We start from the raw sequence: 22402 nt of genomic DNA, 5'->3' as shown, positions 1-22402 counted from the left end.
TGCCTTAAAGTCTCATTTCATGTGATTTTAGTAGAGCTACTCTAGCTTTGTTTTCTGTATTTACTTTAAGATGTGTCTCTTGTATATAATTTTTTGTTTTTTATCTGGTCTGTCAGTTTGTCTTTTCATTAGATTATTTCATCTATTCATATTTAATAGATTTACTAATGTGTTTGAGTTGAGATATACCATGTTTCTGTTTGTTTTTCTATTTGTCCCACCTGTTCACTGTTCCTTTTTTGCAATCTTCTTAATTATGTTTCATTCCATTCCCTTCTCCTTTCTTTTTTTAGTGATTATATTAGAGATTAAAACATTGCATCTTTGACTTATTAAAGTCTAATGTAAATTAGTATTTTTTCCACTTCCTGGACAATGAAACAACTTTATAATGCATTAACTCCAATCACCTCCCTCCTGCCTTTTGATTTATAGTTTTTGTGATTTTGATTTTTAACATATTTAGTTTCCCTGAAAACATTCTTATTTTACATATTCAATATTCTTTTAGACTAACCTTCATATTTACCTTTTCTGGTTGCCCTTTATCCCTTCCTATGTCTTCATGCTTCCATCTGGGATCACTTTCCTTCCACCTGAAGAATTCCTTTTGGTATTTCTTTTCACTGACTGCTGCTACTGAATTTTTCTTTTGTTTGTCTAAACATGTATTTATTTCATCTTCATTGCTGAAGATATATTCACTGGTTATAGGGTTTTGGTCAGCAGTGATTTTTCTTCATCACTTTGAAGGTATCATTCTCCTGACTTCTATTGTTTATTTTCTTTTTAAAGACAGGGTCTTGCTTTGTTGCCCAGGCTGGAGTGCAGTGGCACAATCATAGCCCATTGCAGCCTCCAACTCCTGGGCTCAAGCAGTCCTCCCAGCTCAGTCTCCCGAGTAGCTGGGACTACAGGTGTGACACCATCCCTGGCTAATTTTTAAGTTTTTTTTTTTTAATAGATGGGGGGGTCTTGCTATGTTGCCCAGGCTGGTCTCGAACTCCTGGCCTCAAGCCATCCTCCCACCCCAGCCTCCCAAAGTGCTGGGATTACATGCATGAGCCACTGAGTCCAGCTAACCTCTATTGTTTCTGTAGATAATTTAGCTGTCAATCACTGTTTTTCTTTTGAAGGTAATTGTACACTCACCTTATCCCCCACACTGCTTTTAAATTTTCTCTTTGTCTTTGATTTTAGCAGTTTTCCAAGATGCATCTAGATAACTATTTTGTTTGTAATTTTTCTCCATAGGGTTTATGGTGCTTCTGAATCATAGTTTGACATTTTCATCCATTTTGGAAAATTCTCTGCTGTTATCTCCAAATACTGCTTCTGCCTAATTCTGCTTTTCCTCTCCCTCTGGGATTCCAGTGCTTGTATCATAGACCTTTCTGCCATGTCCTCCCATGTGTGTCTTAGGCTCTTTTTGTGTTTTTCCATCCCTTTTTGTCATCTGACCTGGCTTCCAGTTTATAATTCCCTCATCAGCTTTGAAACTATGATTTGTTGTTAAACCCTTTCAGTGTATTCTTATTTTAGTTTTTGCATTTTTCAGCTCTAAGATTTCCATTTGATTCATTTTTATAGTTTCTAGTTCTCTGCTGAAATACTCGATCTTGTCATTTAATTCATTGAATGTATCAATTGTGGTTATTTTTAAGTCCATGTTTACTAACTCCAATAACGACGTATTATGGATTTGGTTCTATTTTCTATTTTTTCTCTTTCTTTAGTCAGATCTTGTCTTTGTATAGGCCTAGTTGTTTTTAATTTATTGCTAGACATAATTTGAAATTTGGGGTAACGTTATTTTCTTCTAGAGATTACTTTTGCTTTTGGCTAGCAGCTAGTCAATGGGCAGATCACTGTAATGCAATCAGGGATTGATATGATTGAAAGCTGGGCTTTAGTCTTTATGAAGACTAGTCTTATTTTCAGTTCATCCTTTTTCCTAGGATGTCAGTCAGGATCCTAGCCCAAAAACCTTGGGTTTTACCAGGTCCCTCTCTCCTTTGTGGACCCTGAACTCTGCTGTTTTGCCCTCTAGCCTCGTGGTACTGCCTAAAGCTTTGCACAGCTTCTTGGCCACTCAACCTCATATTTGCTTTCAGAATTGACAGCAATTTTTATCTTGTCTAAAGACAAGGTGGCTTCCAATGCCTGGCTCACCTCTCAGTCTCCCTCTTCTCCTGGACCCCTCTCCCCTGCCGTTGTGATTCTTCAAAAGTCTTCAAGCCAATTTTTTGTTGTTAATATTCAGCAAGAGGTTTAGTCCAACAACCTGGTGGGCTGCTGCTGAATGTCGATCTCTTCTCTTGGTATTTGTCATTATTTCCCACTTCTCAAAAGCTCGAATATGTGGCAAATTTACAAACATGCAAAATAGAGTTCAAGTTAATGGCCTCCCCACACATGAACCCATACCTTATGTCCTATATTTCCCATTGAGAGTCAATGTTAAAACTCTTAAGTAACATCAGTTTAGAGAACTTCCAGGGGTTTTGTTATTATTATTATTTTTTAATAAGGCAGTATGAATGTTTTAGATTTAGGCAATTTAGAGGTTTGTGTTATAATGTGAAAACATTATTGTGGATCTCATTGGTACCCACTTTCCATGTTTTACTAAGTGCCAGTGTTTTCCCTGTTGGGAGGAAACTAAGAAATTTGCTTGCTCAGTGCTTCAAATTAGGTTTCAATTCATTTCCCTCTATTTCAGCCGTAGATTTTGGACAGAATTCACTCACTCCAAGATTGTTTCATTAGTTAGCAGATAGATTGCATTTCTTCTTAGATTTAAGCTTGTTTCTTCACAATTCACTCTTTTTTGTGCCTTTATAGAGGGTGCTCGAGAGGAAGACCTTGACGCTGTGGAAGCTCAGATTGGCTGCAAGCTTCCTGACGATTATCGATGTTCATACCGGATCCACAATGGACAGAAGTTAGTGGTTCCTGGGTAAGATATTCAATGTTTTGGTTATTTTTAATGATGCAAGTTATTTTTTAGAATGAAAGTAAATAAATTGTATTTGTAGTTACCCTTAACAAATTAAAGACGCATGGAATTCCCTCTTTCTCCTTTATAGCAATCCATAAGACAAAATCTATAGCTTGAATTAGATTTTACCAAAATAAATATATCTCATAAAAACACAGTTTCTATCAATATACTGGTATAGTTAAAGTGAAGTCTGGTATGGGATGGGAGATGGGACACACAGTAAAGGTATGTGCGATATATTTTATTTTATTTTATTTTTTTTTTGAGACGGAGTCTTGCTGTGTCTCCCAGGCTGGAGTGCAGTGGCGTGATCTCGGCTCACTGCAAGCTCCGCCTCCCGGGTTCACGCCATTCTCCCGCCTCAGCCTCCCAAGTAGCTGAGACTACAGGCGCCCGCCACCACGCCCGGCTAGTTTTTTGTATTTTTAGTAGAGACGGGGTTTCACCATGTTAGCCAGGATAGTCTCGATCTCCTGACCTCGTGATCCACCCGCCTCGGCCTCCCAAAGTGCTGGGATTACAGGCTTGAGCCACCGCGCCCGGCTGTGCGATATATTTTAACCAAATTCTTCAGAACTCTTGAAATGTATATCTTATTACAGGCCAGGCAAATTATTTTGGGAGCTTGATGCAAATTCTACCTACTCTACATGTAAAGAGCAATCATTTGTCCAGAGCTGCATACACTACACTAAAGAAAATTGTTTTGTCATATTAAACACAGTCTATAGTTGAATGGCCTGTTTAAAATTTAATTCTAAAAAATGAAGTATTCATTGTGGAACTTTTTTTTTTTTTTTGAGACAGGGTCTTGCTCTGTCTCCCAGCTCGGAATGTAGTGGCGTGACCTCAGCTCACTGCAGCCTTGACTCCCCTGGCTCAAGCGATCCTGCCACCTCAGCTGTCCCAGTAACTAGAAGTACAGGCGCACTATCACGCCCGGCTACTTTTTTGTATTTTTTGTAGAGATGGGGTCTTGCCATGTTGCCCAGGCTGGTCTTGAATTCCTGGGCTCAAGCAATTCCTGCCTCAGCCTCCTAAAGTGCTGGGATTACAGATGCAACCCATGCATCCAGCCTTTTTTTTTTTTTTTTCCAAGAGATGGTGTCTTGCTATATTGCCAGGCTAGTGGTATTTAACTCCTGGGCTCAAGCAGTCTTCCTGCCTCTGCCTCCCAAGTAGCTGGGGCTACAGGCATATACCACTGTGCCTTGCTCAGCTTTATTTATTTGTTTTTTTAAGATTTGTTTTACAAACTTTTATTATTTTAAATTTTTATTTATTATTATTATTTTTAGAGATGGGGTCTTACTATATTGCCCAGGCTAGTCTTGAACTCCTAGGCTCAAGGGACCCTCCTGCCTCAGCCTTCCAGCCAACCATATCCACCTTACATGGTGGAACTGTTGGGTAAAAGTGGACCATGCAGTAGTCATCAGAATTCACCCACAGTTTTAGAAGGCTGTGCTTTGAATGGGCCTACTCCTTTTGCACTTTTATGAAAGTCAGCTATTTCAGAGACATTGTGCTTGTGAAATGCTAATAAGAATTTAAGGAGAACTTTGCATTGTTCTTATTGGAACCTGGTGTTCCTTTGTATGTAAAGAATCATGTGAGACTCTGTTACAATTTCAGATGAGGGTTGAATGAGTATAGGGAATCCCGGAGGTAATCACATTGAGATTACAAGGTAGCCTTCAGAAGTCAAATATTGGGGGCAGGGCACGGTGGCTCATGCCTGAAACTAGCTCTTTGGGATGCCAAGGCAGGAGGACTCCTGCAGTCAGGAGTTCAAGACCAACCTGGGTAGCATAGCAAGATCCTGCCTGTCTCTATAAAAAATTAAGTTACAAACAATTAGCCAGACTTGGTAGTATGCACCTATAGCTCCAGCTACTCAGGACCTGTGGATCTCTTGAGCTCAGGAGTTTGGGGCTGCAGTAAGCCACTGCACTCCAGCCTGGGTAACAGAATGAGATCCTGTCTCAGAAAAAGAAAGAAATCAAATATTGGGTATAGGTCAGAAACAGAAGTCAGTTAGGACTAGATGACCCTAAATTATTGGCTATTTTTTCCTATTGAACTGAAACTTGACAAAGTTGAAAAATTGTCAGATTTTAAGAGCAAACAGGAAAGAACTTTGTTAGAAGAGTTGCCCAGAACCGACATGACAAATAGGTCATAAATTGCAACCCAGGGATTTTTATCTATACATGGCTCAAGCATTGAGACTTAGGAATCTCATCAAGGAATACCTTGATACCTGTATTGCTATATGTATATTTAATGAGATTAATCTATACCCCAGGCATCCAACTTTGTGAAAATTTGGACAAGGTTTAAGCTGCTTTACATTTATACTCTCTGGTTGCACAGGGTAAGCTAAAGGTTGTATCAAGATAAACGCATCAGATAATTTACTTCTTTAAACATTAAATTGGCCATACATACATGGCTAGCAGAACACCAGCAAATCAATATATCATGGCAAGATGGATTCTTGAAAACAATAAAACTGTATTTCTTTTTAAAACATTGCCATTTAGACATTTAATTAATTTTTAATTTAAATTGAATCTTTTTTCCAATCAAAAGAGTTTGAATTAAATATTTAGAAATTATAGTGCTTTGGGTATTCCTGATTTGGAATTGTCATGTTAATTAGTACTCATAAAGTTGTGAGTGGGAAATTATTATTCATCAGAAAGATGAAGCACAGCTGTTTGGCACTGCCAGGTATTACATGTTTGAGTCTGTATGCTCCTCAGGTTATTGGGAAGCATGGCACTGTCTAATCACTATCGTTCTGAAGATTTGTTAGACGTCGATACAGCTGCCGGAGGATTCCAGCAGAGACAGGGATTGAAATACTGTCTGCCTTTAACTTTTTGCATACATACTGGTTTGAGTCAGTACATAGCAGTGGAAGCTGCAGAGGGCCGAAACAAAAATGAAGTTTTCTACCAATGTCCAGTAAGTAGAACGTGTGTTTAAATATGGCATTAAGATGTGTTCTGATGGTTGTATAAATGCATGCATTAGGTATTTTCAGGATTGTAGAATGGGTATAGAATATTATGCATTTTAGTCATAGACCTCTCTAACTAGAGTTAATATTCTGACATAATGGCATGGAACCCAAGAGAAAACTTGACAGTTGGACATAAAAAACTAGTGTATATACAGAGGAAAAGCTATGATTTGTCTTAAGGTATATTAAGGAAGACTAATGAGGAGCTTTTTGTTGAAGTAATTAATTGTAATACATGTTTCAGACTTGCCAAAAATTTAGCCTTTGAACATCCTTTGATTCATGCTTTGAGTGCAATAGAAACTTTAAAACTTTCTTCAGTGAGTATTTGACATATCGAAAAATGTAGTTCTTTTTTTGGGAGACTTTTATTATTTTAATGTAACCACAGAAAATATTATGGTATTGGTTTCATTTAATAAAAATGAAAAAATAATTTTAAGTTCTCAATAATTTCTCACACACCCTCTGCCTTCATTTTTGCCTTGATATGAACTTTTTACTTAAAAAAGGAATTTAAAATATAAAATTCTAAATTTTGGCTGGGTGTGGTGGCTGACACCTGTGATCTCAGCACTTTGGGAGGCTGAGGCAGGTGGATCAACTGAGATCAGAAGTTTGAGACCAGCCTAGCCATCATGGCAAAACCCCATCTCTACTGAAAAAAAAAAAAAACACAAAAATTAACCAGGTGTGGTGGCGCACGCCTGTAGTCCCAGCTACTTGGGGAGGCTGAGGCAGGAGAATTGCTTGAATCCAGGAGACGGAGGTCATAGTGAGCTGAGATCAAGCCACTGCATTCCAGCCTGGGCAACAGAGCAAGGCTCCCTCTCAAAAATAAAAAAGAAAAAGAAAATGCTTTTTGTAGTTGAGACTTGTGACTCTACCTAACATTTTACATATTTAAAGAGCTTTTATAGCTTTTAACTTTTTAAAGCATTTTCATACTTTTTATCTCATTTTTGACTCGACGTCTCTGTAAGGTTGTAGGATGGTAGCTTGGTCTCTCCATTTACTGAGAAGAGTGAGTAACCTAGAATTGTTCAAATCTCTTGACTCTGATTCAGAACCCTTTCTTCTAGGATAACAAGCCATATATCTTCTTATTTCAACTTTATTTTTATCTGTTTTGCCTCATCTCCAGGGAAAGATACAGATAATGAACAATGAAAAATTAAGTAAAATATGTTTTTATCGATTGTATTCTTTTTCTCACCTAGGACCAAATGGCTCGAAATCCAGCTGCTATTGACATGTTTATTATAGGTAGGAAAGAAAAAAGTCTTTTTTCCCGCTTCTTCTTCCTGGATATCATAAAAAAATTAAATTGGTAAAAACTTTTTCAGCTACTTTAGCAGCTGGCAATTTCATACTTGGATTTCTTTAAGGTTTGCTGGTTTATAAAGTACTGCATCTAGGTTTTCATTAGAACAGTTTTTGTATTGAATATTTTTAATTTTGAAAAAAGCTAATCCATATACAATCTCATGCTCTGAGGACTCTTCTATAAGGCAATGAAATATGCAGAATTGCTGTGAATGTGTATATATTTTTCTTAATGCACGTGTATTATTCATTATATTCATGTATAATTGGAGATACAGATACATAAAGCAACTTTAAACTTTTTCTCTTTTGGTGCTAATGCAGTAGCATTAAGATACTAAGTCATGTTAGAGACCTCTAAAGCAACAGTGTTTAGGGACTGATATAAACTCTATACCTCATAAACTCCTTGGTACAACTAGTTTTTCTTGGCCTTAAAAGAGTATTGCTTATAGGTTTTGAGAACCCTTCAATTTGTAAGTAACTACAGCTCACCCCTTTGCTATTTATCCCGTCTTGTCTTGTTTGGATTTTGGTCATCTAGAGAAGCTTCCAGACTGTCCGTTCTGCTTTTTAAGGGTGCTGAGTGACATATATTAAACATCTCCATATATGAATAGTAAAGGGTCCTTATAGACTAAGGCATTTGTATTCAATTCTGTCTTCTCATTGGAACTTTGAACAATGAACAATGTATCTCATTGGAACTTTGAACTCTATTTGTTCCATACTATGGCACATCCACATTCATGGTGTACTTCACAATATCAAGATCTCACCCTTACCTAGTAAGTTATAAAAAGCTTTTAAATGTAGGTCCTAGCTTTCAGCTCACTCTGACTCATGTGGTCTCTGGTTTCTAAGTTAAGCACCCTCTGGTTTCCTATGCTCATTGCCCTTGTTGGTATTTTTGCATAGCACACACTTTCAGAGATTAGCATAGTGGCTGTGGTCCAGCAGTGCTACTCAGTTTATAAATGAAAGGCAGCCAAGTGCTAAGGTAAGCTGCTGCCCAGCCTCTGTGAGTTCCTTACTCTTAGTTTGGTGCTCATCTGACATGGTGTGTAGAACCTCACCACTCCAGCAGAGTACTAAGGTGTAATAATACTATGCCAGTAGCTGGGATTTCTCTTAAAATGGGAGAGCAAAGCAAAAGATTGAGAGACACTGAGAAGAGATGAGGTGGGAAGTTAATGCGGGGAGAAAGGACGAAAAAGGAGCTTCCTTTCAGCTGCCTTGAAAAAGCTCCAGAACCATCAGAGAGACCCCAACACATGGGCTCACTTTAAAAGGTAAATTACCTTAGAACATATAAATTGCATCTTGATTCAACTAAGTTTGTTTAGACTGGTAACACACAAAATAGCATAAACTGGTGGTCAGTGTGCTATTAATAGATATTTAAGAAAACTGGAATCTGTCAGATAAGTTTAGTAGTGAGTGCAGCCTAGTCTGTCCTCATCTTAAAGAATACACTCTGGTATGTATTGTAATAAAATAAGGTAGATTAAAATACACCATGCCAATCTTTTTATGCAAACCACAAATTTGTCTCTACTTATATAACATTTTTTCCACAAAATATACATATATATGATTTTTTAAAATTCAGAGAAATTACTAGTGCTAAAAATGTAAAATTATACCCTCTATGAATTTTAATGACATTATATAGCTTCTTAATATCTTACGCAAAGTAGGTACATGATCAATGAACCTTGAATACAAGTGTTTAATAAATAATGGGTCAGAATGGGTCATTAATAGATATTGAGAAAAGAGCCAACTATTATAGTTTACCTTCTCTCAGTTGATGCCTTTTAAAAGCTTAAAGCCTTGTACCCTTAGATATAAGCCAAAATGTATCTTCTATCATTCCCTAAATAGAATAATTAGTAAACACTACACATTTAGCATATGACATTCAGTGTGACAGAGTGTAGAAACTGGGTTAATTGAAACCAGATTACAAAGAAATTCATTGAACAAAATTAATTAAAGGACTAATATGTTCTAGGCACTGAGATGTATTAACAGTAAATAATGGGGGGTATGACAGACTTATGTTAAATATTACCTAGAAGGGGTAAACATTATTAATTCATGTAAATACTTGTTATAATCCAATCATTAGATCACTGATATATGGTCTGGACTAGACTGTTCCAGTAATCCTTTTCTGCTTTGAGCTGGTCACTAAGAATATGGAGGACCGCTGTGCAATTAAATCTATAGTAGTGTGCAACTAGACCACTTTGGGATTGGCTTGATGCACAGAACTCCACAATGCCATGTCCCTGGTAGATGTCCAGACTGAGCCTGGCTTCTGCCAAAATTTTGTGCTTGAGTCAGGATGTACCTGGACCAGGGAAGTCTGAGAATAGGTACTGATATTTTTCTTGTAGTTTCTTCCTAGACATAGCTGTATCTTCTTTGTTCTATATGTTCAATAAATTACAGAAAGAAGGCTTTTCATTTTTGTACTAGAATGAATTAAAGTTTAAAATTTGATTAATTGTAAGTGTAAAAAAATAGTTTGAAGGTCATTGGCGGATTCTCTAACAATAGTTGGGGGGATGAAAAGGGGGAGAATCCCAAGGAAATAAGGTAGATAGAATTGAGAATAGAAATTGACCTTATAAATGATTAGCACAATTATATCTATAAATGTTTCTAGTTTTGGTATCATACTGTAAAGTATAGAGGAATTACAATTGTTTCCTATATAGATTTTATAAAACTATTTGTTCTTTTCTTTTTTTCTCCCTTTCCTGGTTTATAGGTGCTACTTTTACTGACTGGTTTACCTCTTATGTCAAAAATGTTGTATCAGGTGGCTTCCCTATCATCAGAGACCAAATTTTCAGGTATTTTATTTAGGTCTTTTTGGATTGAAATGATTGTAAATCAGAAAAAAATGATAACTCACAGATCATGAAATGAAGTTTCCCAAGAAGGTTGATAATAAAACCTCTCTATTGAGATTGATAATAGAAGATTGTCTTCAATCTCACTATTTTATTCTCACCTTAAAGCCAAACATCTAAATGCTTAGACAACTGGCATTTTTCCTATCCGGAAGAATCAAGAAAAAGGTGATTTTGATTTAGAAACTATGGGTTAATAGTATCTATATAATTTATTTTTGAAGAAAAACCAAAAAGTTATTTGGCAACTGATAGATTTATTATGAATAGCAAGTCAGTAACTGTTAATTCCTAGCAAATATTTATTATCTCTAAATGGAACATTCAGGTATTTTAGATAGTATTGGAGGTAATACTGGTTCATAATAGCCTGGTTGGCAGAAATGATAGAGTGATTATACATTAGAGGCTTCTGGGAACAGCATACTTGCACATTTTTATTGTCAGAGCCATCATTTAGCATTAGCCATTGTGTAGCTGGGTTTTCAGATGTCCCAAAAGTTTCCTTAGCCCTGGAAACTAAGTAAGCTCATTTTTGTTTCCAAGCTAATTACCAGTCCTTTATGGGAACCACTGATCATTGAACTTTGATTGCTGTCATTACTGATCCAGAGTTACCAAGGTTTTATAGTTTGTTTCTAGTTTCCTTCTAAGTTTAATAGGACTATACCCAAATATTATTGAACTTTTCTGAGTCTGAAATACGATTTAAATTTTTCGTCCTAAAGTATAACCTATTTTGCATTGTATCTTTTAAATCCTGTAGATTTTAAAATGTTTAATTTTTAAATTACCTAGATATGTTCACGATCCAGAGTGTGTAGCAACAACTGGGGATATTACTGTTTCAGTTTCCACATCGTTTCTGCCAGAACTTAGCTCTGTACATCCACCCCACTATTTCTTCACATACCGAATCAGGTGAGAATTTTAAATGGGGTCACCTTTCAGTTAATGGTGGGATATATCCAATGGACATGTTGCCGTTGTCCCATTTGACATGATATGTAAGACTCATTTTGAAAGAACTTGCTGAAGTTGGGAGGAAGGTGGATACATTTTCTATAAGATAGTGGTCATGGAGGACTTGGACTTCATATTAACCTCTAAGTTATTTAAGTTATTTCTTGAAAATATACTGGGTATTAAGTATTGTGCCAGGTACTGTGGAAATGGACCACTAAGTTGTAGTCGTCATTAAAGCTCTAAGTTGTAATGTATTCTAGAAGCTGTCAAATTGCCATAATAAAGTCATGCATTTTAAATTTCATGTGGCCTATTTATATTCAATTTAAAAAATCTAATAAATGTGTATTGCGTGCTTCATGGATGCCAGACATAATGTTAGACATTTAATTTTATTAAATAAGAAGCAAATATTTTAAATTCATATTAGTTAGAAGTATTCTGTGCTATGACACAAAGATAACTCATTTCCCTAAGGGATTAAGGATACTGTGTTTTAAAATATATTTTTATGTGTTTTATGTTATATATAAGTATATTTTAAAATACACATACATGCATATATGCATACTGGAAGTATTTTATATAACTACCTGGAAGCATCCTAGGATTTAGATACTGTATGCAACCTTTGCTATATCCAAGTACACATGTATAGATATTTGTTGTTTTACTTGTTTGATTTAGATCCTGCCTAGGATTGAGATGTGCTCAAAATAAACATATCAACGCATACTTATAGGATACTCAGAGTGAAAATAAGAGACACTAGATTCCTAGGGAAAGGGGAAAGCGATAGCATTGGGAAACAGAGTCAAAGTGTAATCCCAGGCTGGACGTGGTGGCCCACGCCTATAGTCACAGCACTTTGGGAGGCCAAGGTAGGAGGATTGTTTGAGCTTAGGAGTTCAAGACCAGCCTGGACAACATAGTGAGACCTTGTCTCTACAAAAATTTCAAAAAAAATTATCCTGGTATAGTGGCACATGCCTGTAGTCCCAGCTACTGGAGGGGCTGAGGCAGAAGGATGGCTTCAGCCTAGGAGGTCAAGGCAGCAGTGAGCCCAAGATTACGCCACTGCACTCCAGCCTGGGTGGCAGAGTGAGACCCTGTCTCAAAAAAAAAAAAGTGTAATCCCAGTAACTGGTGCCGTTTTGCCTTAAACTTTCTAGAAACTAATGGAAAAAAGGGAAATGGGTTGTATAGCCTTATGCAGTTAAAGAGAGACTTTCAGTTCTCCAGAAGTTTTTCATGGCACTATCTTCTAGAAAGCATTTGCCAAATTGATCTTTATTTGAACAGCAAAAGATTGTTGTTACCATTATGTTGCATATTTTGTGTTGCCCTTTCTATTGTTGATCCACACTGACAGTCAAATGCGTAAGTTGAGTAAAAGCATTTTTGTAGAGGGATCCAGCTAATGAAGCCGGTATCTTTGAGAACTTAGAAAAATAGATGGCTAACATGGACTTTGGGTTGGGTTTCTTAATTTTTTGGAAATTTTTCTTCATAGTGTTAGCCTGAATAGTGTATCTCTTAAACCAAAGAAACAAGCCAGATTTTTGTCTCTACCACCCCATTCCCTTCTCTAGGATTGAAATGTCAAAGGATGCACTTCCTGAGAAGGCCTGTCAGTTGGACAGTCGCTATTGGAGAATAACAAATGCTAAGGGTGACGTGGAAGAAGTTCAAGGACCTGGAGTAGTTGGTATGGAACCCAAGATTTAGGTTTATACATTAATTCCTTAGAAGAAGTCTTAGACTTTGCATCATAAATATAACATAAAAGGTCATTATCCTATTAATTTAATCCCTTAAGCATTAACTTTTCTAAAATAATAGCAAACTCAATTATTCAGGGATTGATTTCCCTTTCTTGGATCACCTGGGGTTCTTTGCTTTTCCTTCATTTTTTTTTTTAACTGGTTCATTATTCATTATATTTTGTGGGTTAGAACACATAGGGCAGAAAGGGGAAATAAATTTTGTATTGGTCATGTTTTTTTGAAGTTTGGGTGGAAATGTTAAAATTAATGGCATGAATTTTTATTGTTTGTGGATTTCAGTCACTTTAGTTGTGGTTACCATTGTCATTTGGCTTTCTTAAAGATTATGATTATCTGAAGTCTCTGAGCCCTCAGATTCTTCAGGTTTGAATATGTGCTCCAGGAAAATAACATATTTATGCTATGTACTTCTGTTATCAGTCCTAAGCATATGCAGAATCCAGTTTAAGGTTTTCTAAATTCATTGCTATGAATAGATCTACATGTTTACTTAACAAATTTTTTTTCCTGGGCTTGAGTTCAGGAATATTTTCTGGATATAGTGCTAAGAGAGAGGCTTTATTAAACCACAGTTCTTTTTCTGCCATTTGGTCCAGTGGTGTAAGGACTCTCGCTTGTGAGTGCCATTTTGTCTGATCTGAATGCTTAGGATGCATCTTCACAGTTTTAGGTTTCTGTTTCTTGCTACTTTAAAAATATTTAGATTACCCTTATCTCTGTTTGAACTGGTGTCTGTAATGCTTTTTATTACTCATATTTTAAAGGTTGTGTCTTCAATGCCTCAAAGCTTTTTGAAAAAGAAACATGCCTGTTCTGTTCTGTTTTGTTTGTTTTTTTTTTTCACTAGATACTTCCCACCTTCTACATTGTAGGGAATTTGAGGAATACATTAAAAAAATGTTGAGAGGGCTAGGCGCAGTGGCTCCTACCTGATATCCCAGAACTTTGGGAGGCCAAGGTGGGCGAATCACCTGAGGTCGGGAGTTTCAGACCAGTCTGACCAACGTGGCAAAACCCTGCCTCTACTAAAAATACAAAGATTAGCTGGGCATGGTGGCAGGCACTTGTAATCCCAGCTACTTGGGAGGCTGAGGCAGGAGAATCGCTTGAACCTGGGAGGTGGAGGTTGTAGTGAGCTGAGATCATGCCACTGCACTCCAGCCTGGGCAACAGAGCAAGACTCTATCTCAAAAAAAAAAAAAAAAAAAGTGAAGAGGAATAAAATACCTACTCATTTTCCTATCACTGTTAACATTTTGTTACATTTTCTTTTGGAATTTTTTTTCTAACTGTGCATTTACTATTATGTAGTTTACATAATGCCATGGAGACCATACCTTATTTATTGTAATAAATGAATTTTATACTTTGGTTTATTGTTACTGTTTTCCCTGCAGGTGAATTTCCAATCATCAGCCCAGGTCGGGTATATGAATACACAAGCTGTACCACATTCTCTACAACATCAGGATATATGGAAGGATATTATACCTTCCACTTTCTTTACTTTAAAGACAAGATCTTTAATGTTGCCATTCCCCGATTCCATATGGCATGTCCAACATTCAGGGTGTCTATAGCCCGATTGGTAAGTTAAATTTTCCTCTAGTGCTGATTTACGTGACTTTGTAGGGTTAACACTGCAGATAAGGCAGGCAAGTAGTTAAGTTTATAAATTGCATTCCAGAGAACCGTAGAGATTTTGAGGAAATATCTTGGGGGTCATGTGAATTTATTGAGAGAAATGGACAAGTAAATGAGGCTCCATAGTCTCTAACCAGAGAATTTCTGCTATCTGTTTTAAAGATTCAACTTCTTTTTCACTGTTCAGTGGCCTAAATGTTTTAGATTAGGAGAAATACCACATTAGACCAGTTAGAATCAGCTTTAAGACTGGGAAAACAACTTCTTACAGTGTTTTTGCTCAAACTTCCAATTTAATGTCAAATAAACAAATATTCCAGAAAGATCATTATAAAGAAAATTTAATGTGTAGATGTATACTTTTGGCAGTCTCTCTGGGATCATTTCTTAAGTCAACTAGGTATATTATTAAAATCTTGTTTTTAGGGTTACCTTATGACAAGTGTAACAGTAACCCCAATCTTAGAGACTATAACATGATTAAAGAAAATTATGAAGCTCCAGTTATACAATGGGGATAAAATATGAATTATATACCCAGAGTGCAATTGAGTTGTAGGTGTTGAATCTTTGGAAAATACCCTCTAGCTTCTGGAATGACCCTGATGGATGGGTATAAATTTGGGAAGATGGACATGATATTAATCTGACCCAGAGCTGACACATTTTCAACTCCAGTTTGGAAAGAGAAGGCTGATAATGAGACTTTGGGCCATTACCTATGTGGCATATCTAGTGAAAAGAATCTACAGTGTGCGTTTGGAAGTGAAGATTTAGCTTTCTTCCCAGTGGAGGAATGCCAGAAACTGTATTTCCAGTACTGGGAATTTGCTACTTAGGATAACAGAATTCCTTTTTTGACTGGCCCAGTATCTGTATGAGTTTGGAATAATCTTATCCTTACATGTTTGATATGATTCATCAGTGAAGTTATCAGGGGCTAGAGTTCTGTTTGTGGAAAAATTTTGAAATTTGAATTTAATTTCTTTAATATTCATATTTTCTATTTCTTCTTGTTTCAGTTTTGGTAATTTGTGCCTTTCAAGGAATTTGTCCATTCCATCTAAATGTTGAATTTATTGGTATAAAGTTATTGACAGTATTCCCTTGATATCCTTTTAATGGCTACAAAAGCCATAATCACATGTCCTCTTTTGTTCTTAATATTGTTAATTTATATCTTTTGTTCATTGCTTTAGCTAGGGGTTTATAATTTTTATTGATCATTTAAAGGAGCAACTTTTGGTTTTACTAATTTTCTCTATTTGCTTATTTTCTATTGCATTGATTTCTGCAGTTATCTTTATTTCTTTCCTTCTACTTTGAGTTTAATTTGCTTTTCTTCTAGCTTTTTTAAGGTAGAAGTTTATATTAGTAATTTTAGACCTTTTTTCTCTCCAAGCACTGTTTTAGCTGCATTTCACAAGTTGTGATGTGTTTTCATGAACGTGTAGTTCAAAATAGTGTTAGATTTCCCTTGTAATTTAATTTTGATCTATGACTTTTCTAGAAATGTGTTAATTTTCAAACATTTGGGGAGTTTTCAGTTATCTTTTGACTATTGATTTTTAAAATTTATTGTGGTTAGAGAATTTGCTCTGTATTTTCAATCCTAAATGTTTTATGGCCCAAAATTATGGTTTATCTTGGTAAATGATCCTTGTATATTTGAAAATAATGTACATTCTGCTATTTTGGGGAATATTATTCTACAAATGATAGGTCAAATTGGTTGACAGTGTTTTTCAAGTCTTCTGTGTACTTGTTGATTTTTTTTTTTTTTGGTCTTTGTCCTATCAACAAGTGAGAGATGATTGTTGAAATCTCCAAATATAATTATAGTTTTTTGTTTCTCTTTTTAGGCCTATCAGGTTTGCTTCATGTATTTTGAAGCTGTATAATTATATGCAAATATGCTAAGGATTATGATGTATTTTTAATGACATAATTCTTTCATCATTATGAAATCTCCATCTTTATTGCTGATAATATTCCTTGTCCTAAAGTTTAAAGAGCATTGAGGTTTGTTTTGGTAGGCAGTTGAGTTACTATTGGGTCAACTTGATCCTTTGGCATCTTGTTTGTTTTTAATGTTTGTTAGGGTGGGTGTAAAGTAGTCTTTATTTAAGGACAGCGGTTGTCAACTTTCAGTCCATGACCCCCTGAAACTCTAAAAACTTACTGAGGACTCCGAAGAATTCTTGCTTATGTTGATTGTATTAACACTTACCATATCAGAAATTAAAACTGAGAAAGTTTTACAAGATTTACTTATTAGTTCCTTTTTAAATGACAATAATAAACCCATTTCATGTTCAGCTCTCCCTTAACTATGTTCTTTCTTATTAGTTTTCGTTTCCTTCTAACCACAAATAAACATATAAAATCTTGACCTACCTTGTGGAAAATGTTTTCTCTCAAGGATGAGAAATAAAATGAGAATTCTGGACTTACTTCTTACCGACATTAAAAAAGCCATGGGGGTTGTATTTGTTGACCTTTCCTGTTTGAATATTAGTTTCCTGATATGGAGAATTGTTCTGCTTTTTCATCCTCTACCAGTCTGATTAATTCGTAGGCTTAACACTTCCTTTTTCTTTCTCCTTGGAATGCCTCTTGGAAATATGCATTAGTTGGTCTTATGTCTTTTCTTGGTCTAGGTGGTATGCGTGTTTGGCTTGCTGGGGGCACTTTTAGAGGCTCCGGCTGCACATTTCCACTCTCTGTGTGTTCCTTTCTGCATCTGCTGTGTGTGTGTGTACACTTCTTTTCTGAGCAATCTCTCTCCTTAGCCACATTGAGTTCTTTAACAGTTTTTCTGTTTTCTTCTTCATTAAGATAATTAATAATCATACTACTCAGATAACATGTTTTAGAACTTCCCAAGCCTTTCCCTTTCCCACCTTTTGGACCTCCTAACTGAATTTCAAAGTCTTCATTCCTTAGATTAAACAAATAAATCCAAAGATAAAAAGAATGTAATGTCTTATAAGTCATATCAGTGTATATTTTCTCTGTTATTGTTAGTGTTATAATAAATCCTAAGTGACACATTTCCTTTCTCCTACATTAATTCATTTGCTTGTACAACAGCTATTTATTGAGTACTGTGATAAACAATATAATCAAATTCCCTGCCTTGAAATTTACATTCCAATTCAAAGAAACAAACTGTAACAATAAACACTGTGTCCTTATGTTAAGTAGTAATAAGTGCTATGGAGAAACAGCAGAGTAAAAGAGATAAAGAATGTATTGTTAGGTTGTTCTAATATAAAGATGGGTCAGGAGAGACCTCAGTGACATTTAAGCTGAAACGTGAAAGGAGCAGAGGGAATTAGGTGGATATGTGGGAGACAAGTGTTTGAAGCAAAGGAGCAGCACATGTGGAGGTTCTGAAACAATAATGTGCTTGGTGTGCTTGACCCAAGGAGGCCAGTGTAGCTGGAGTGCAGTGAACTACAGGGAGAGGGGCTAGAGATGAGATCAGAGGGATAATGGGGTGCTGGATCACGCAACACCATAAAAGCCTTGGTGGAAGGACTGTGGCTGACATCATGCCCCAGGTTGCCCCATACTTTCCAGAGTACCCAGTAGGTCCTTACTGTTCAGAATTCTGTTCAATGTAGCAACTCCTCCCATTGTGTCTCAAATGTGTGAGAGAGAACATTGACAGCAGAGTAAGTCATGGCTTGAGTAGAGACATTGCATGGGCAGAATTGACATTTCCAAGAGATATTCAGATGCACGTTCAACATCACTACTGTCCTAATCTGAGAGCCTCCATCAAGGTAATTTAAAAATAGAGGCTGTCATTTCCCTCCAGTGTGGGTTGATCTTAGGTATGTACTTAAAATGAATTGGCAAAGTGACACTGTGATTTCTGAGTTAGAAAAAGGTAATATTCCTTCAGCCTAGAGTTCTCTCTCTCTCTCCTGGGACATGTGTCTTTGACACCCTGAGCCACCATGTAAGAAGTCCAGCTACCATGAAGCCATCATGCAGAAGAGACCATGTAGAGACATCACATAGAGATAGAGGGAGGCACCCAGGAGCCCCAGCTGTTTCAGATTCCAGATATTTGGATCATCACGCGCGGGTACCAGAGATGTGAATGAAGATGCTCGTGAAATGACTGCAGTTCCACCTACCATCTGACTGCAACGTCACAGGAGACCCCAACCCAGAACCACTCCACTGAATACCTCCCAAATACCAACCCACATGAACCATGAGAGATAATAATGACTGTTGTTGTTTCAAGCCACTAAAAAAATAAAAGTATTTTTTTAAAAAGTAGAGGCTACTGATGGTTGAATTGAAATGATGTGTCTTTATAGTAGGAGCTCAATAAAAATCTTAAGAGTTCTTGTTGACAGTGCATAAAAGTTACCAGTAGAGGTCATACTTGATTAATATTTTCATATCCTCTTTTCTGTAAGTATATAGATTAATAATTATTATTCAGTGTATGAATATAAGTTCAGTAAAACTGTATCTTGGATTGTTACAAGTGGTCTGTTTGCTACCTTCTATGAATTACCAACTACTATATAAAAAATAAGTACTGGCTTAGTGAAATATTCATCCATTAAAACCATACTGAGCCGGGCTGCGTCGCATGCACCTGTAGTCCCAGCTACTCGGGAGACTGAGGTGGGAGAATTGCTTGAGCCCAGGAGTTCGAGGCTAGCCTAGGCAACATAGCAAGAACTTGTCTCTAAGAAAATTTTAAAATAAACAATTTTTTAAAAAAGAAGATCTTCCATTAAACAACAACAACAAAAACCACACTGAGCATTATTTAACACAAGATACAAAATCCACTCCAGAATGTTGCATCAACATGTGTGTTGTGAGAATACACTGTTCAAGTCTATGGAAATTCACATTTGGCATGTCTGGTTGTTTGAATTCTAGATAAATGAGAATTTACATGAAATAACTGTTAAATAAACTGATAGATGCTCTTCTTATCAAAAGATTGTTTTCTCTTTAAAGGAAATGGGTCCTGATGAATATGAAGAGATGGAAGAAGAGGAGGAGGAGGAAGAAGAGGAAGACGAGGATGATGATTCAGCAGATATGGATGAATCAGATGAAGATGATGAAGAGGAGAGACGGAGGAGAGTCTTTGATGTTCCCATTCGCAGACGCCGTTGCTCACGCCTTTTTTAGCAAGCCTTCTGCTGATGGAAGCACTAGGATGATTCTAGGCTGTTAAATAGATTTCTCAATAATGTAAATAACTAAAGTGTTCTCTGCATATAGCAGGAAAACTAGCATGAAATATTGTTTCAGGCCCTGGGTTCTATGTGACACTACATTAGGAATTGGATTGTTTGGGTTTGCTTTGTGTGTTTGAGGTAGAGGAGGAAATGGGAATCTTTTTTTTCTCTTCCAGGAGTCAATGGAAGAATAGTTCTCTAGCTAAGGAACAGACATACCTTTGTTTTCAAATATTTTATACTTACAAAAATCTAGAAATGGAGAGGGAATTGTTTTGAATAAGGATTTAAAATACCTGCACAAGGATAGAGAGAAACTATGTGATTCTGTGAAAAGACTTGCAGTTGTGAGTTATTTAGAAATGATCAAAATTTGTAATTAGGCTAATCCATTTAGTGATTCCTAATATTTTGTACTCACAGAGAACTAATTGACTAAACAACTTGAACGCTAGTGGTTTGTCCTTAGACAATCTGTCTTTGAATTTAAAGTCTTTATCGCTAAGACCTTGACTTTAAATTTTTCATCACTACCACCTTGAATTTAATTTCAGGTCTTCAACATGATGACCTTGAATTTAATTTAAAGTCTTCAACACTATGCGCTTTATCACATTATTCACAGATGCATTTTTGAAATGTAGTATGTAAAAGTATGTAATGTGCTGTTTATTAACAAAAGATTGTTCACAACATCTCATGTAGTTTAAATTTGTAAATACTGCTGCTGTTTTGGTTCTCCTTTATACATTTGACTGTCTTTGTGATAAGTGACATGAATTTTATGTTAGGATTAAGTATGTTTTCCTGAAACTTGGATTTTTTTTTTTGTAATTATATAATTGAGAGTTAAGAATGAAATACTTCAAGTGTTAAAAAAACTCACATTTTAAAAACAAATTTTGGTTCCAACTCTGTATTTTGTGTAATTGCCTGTTTTCCATAAACTAGTATTAGTCAGCCTTTGCTTTTAAGGTAGAAGATGGGATGGATTCTTGGTGACCTGCTGCAAATGTAGCAGGCCCGCTCAAAGTCATCTCCTAGCTTTGACTGTACCCTCTTGTGTGCTCCACCGTCCATTTTCCCCAATAACAGTTATTTTGTAGAGAAAACTATAAGAAAAGGAAGTGGCATTCAAGGTTAAGCAGCCGCCATGAGGGACCATGAAGACAAACTTACCCTTTCATATTCACACACGTCACAATGTTCTGAAATAGACTGTCATTTTTCCTGTTTACTTTTCATTTAGTAGAATATAATCAGGCTATCAAATCCTATTATGGCTATGTTTTTTAAATTTTTTTAAATTTTTTTTATTTTTTTTTTGAGATGGAGTCTCGCTCTCTCACCCAGGCTGGAGTGCAGTGGCACCATCTCGGCTCACTGCAAGCTCCGCCTCGAGGGTTCACGCCATTCTCCTGCCACAGCCTCCTGAGTAGCTGGGACAGGTGCCTGCCACGAGGACCGGCTAATTTTTTTGTATTTTTAGTAGAGACAGGGGTCACCATGTTAGCCAGGATGGTCTTGATCTCCTGACCTCATGATCTGCCTGCCTCAGCCTCCCAAAGTACTGGGATTACAGGCGTGAGCCACCGCACCTGGCAGCTATCCTTTTTTGAAAATAAGTCAATTGTCTTTGTTTAGTTTGTTATAACAAAATACCTTAGATTGAGTAATTTACAAACAATAGAGATTTATTGCTCACAGTTCTGGAGGGTTGGAAGTTCAAGGCATCAGCAAATTTGGTGTCTGGTAAGTACCCTCCCTCTGCTTCAAAGATGGTACCTTCTTGCCGTGTCTTTATGTAGTGGAAAGGGCAAACAAACTTCCTCAGGCCTCTTTTGTAAGGGCACTAATCCCCTTCATGAGGGCAGAGCCTAAAGGCCCTACCTCTTAATATTATTGCTTTAGGGATTGGATTTCAACAATTTGGGGGAACACAAACATTCAGACCATAGTGTCAAACCACTTAATTTTTTCAAAACCAAACTTTTCCAATAAAGCAGTAATCAAAAACTAGTAAACCTTGGCAATTAAAGCTGGCCCTGGAATCCCCTGCCAGTTTTTCTTTCTCTTCTGGATGACCTCTCTATTTCCAGAGTACTTACGATGCCCCAAATCTCCCTTCCAACCCTGTGTAACCCTTGCTCTTCAGAATGCTTTGATTTGCTTTATCTTCTCGTCAGAATTCACATTCTCTTATTTGTTGAATGAGTGACCTTTAGTTCATACTAAGGTGTAGTTTTTTGTTTTTTTCCAGACAGTCTCTCTCTGTCTCCCAGACTGGAGTGCAGTGGCATAATCTTGGCTGACTCCAACCTCCGCCTCCCAAGTTCAAGTGATTCTCATGCCTTGGCCTCCAGGGTAGCTGGGATCACAGGTGTGCACCACCATGCCCTTTTTTGCAATTTTAGTAGAGCCAGGGTTTTGCTATGTTGACCAGGCTGGTCTCAAACTCCTGTCTTCAAGTGATCCTCCTGCCTCAGGCT

At 36.7% G+C, this 22402-nt stretch overlaps 1 protein-coding gene across 3 annotated transcripts in view; it reads left to right on the top strand.

Annotated features, from left to right (window-relative positions):
- FBXO3 (F-box protein 3) overlaps positions 1–20808 on the top strand; it is a 33809-nt gene extending 13001 nt beyond the window's left edge. Inside the window, exons 4-11 of one of the 3 annotated variants that reach the window (XM_003910055.4) lie at positions 2845–2959; positions 5773–5977; positions 7256–7301; positions 10144–10228; positions 11087–11209; positions 12847–12962; positions 14439–14629; positions 19687–20808. In XM_003910055.4, the coding sequence (XP_003910104.1) occupies positions 2845–2959; positions 5773–5977; positions 7256–7301; positions 10144–10228; positions 11087–11209; positions 12847–12962; positions 14439–14629; positions 19687–19863 (1058 nt within the window). In that variant the 3' untranslated portion in view covers positions 19864–20808. Of the gene's footprint in view, positions 1–2844; positions 2960–5772; positions 5978–7255; positions 7302–10143; positions 10229–11086; positions 11210–12846; positions 12963–14438; positions 14630–15707; positions 17739–18598; positions 18988–19686 lie in introns of those variants that run through there. The other 2 variants (XM_017948499.2, XM_009186333.3) reach the window with 2 other exon arrangements.
- Positions 20809–22402: the final 1594 nt, after the last annotated feature.

Source organism: Papio anubis, chromosome 12, assembly GCF_008728515.1.
Source record: "Papio anubis isolate 15944 chromosome 12, Panubis1.0, whole genome shotgun sequence".
In the NCBI taxonomy this organism is placed as follows: domain Eukaryota; kingdom Metazoa; phylum Chordata; class Mammalia; order Primates; family Cercopithecidae; genus Papio; species Papio anubis.
The sequence above is the reverse complement of the archived record's forward strand: the minus strand, read 5'-3'. Positions and strand labels throughout refer to the sequence as shown.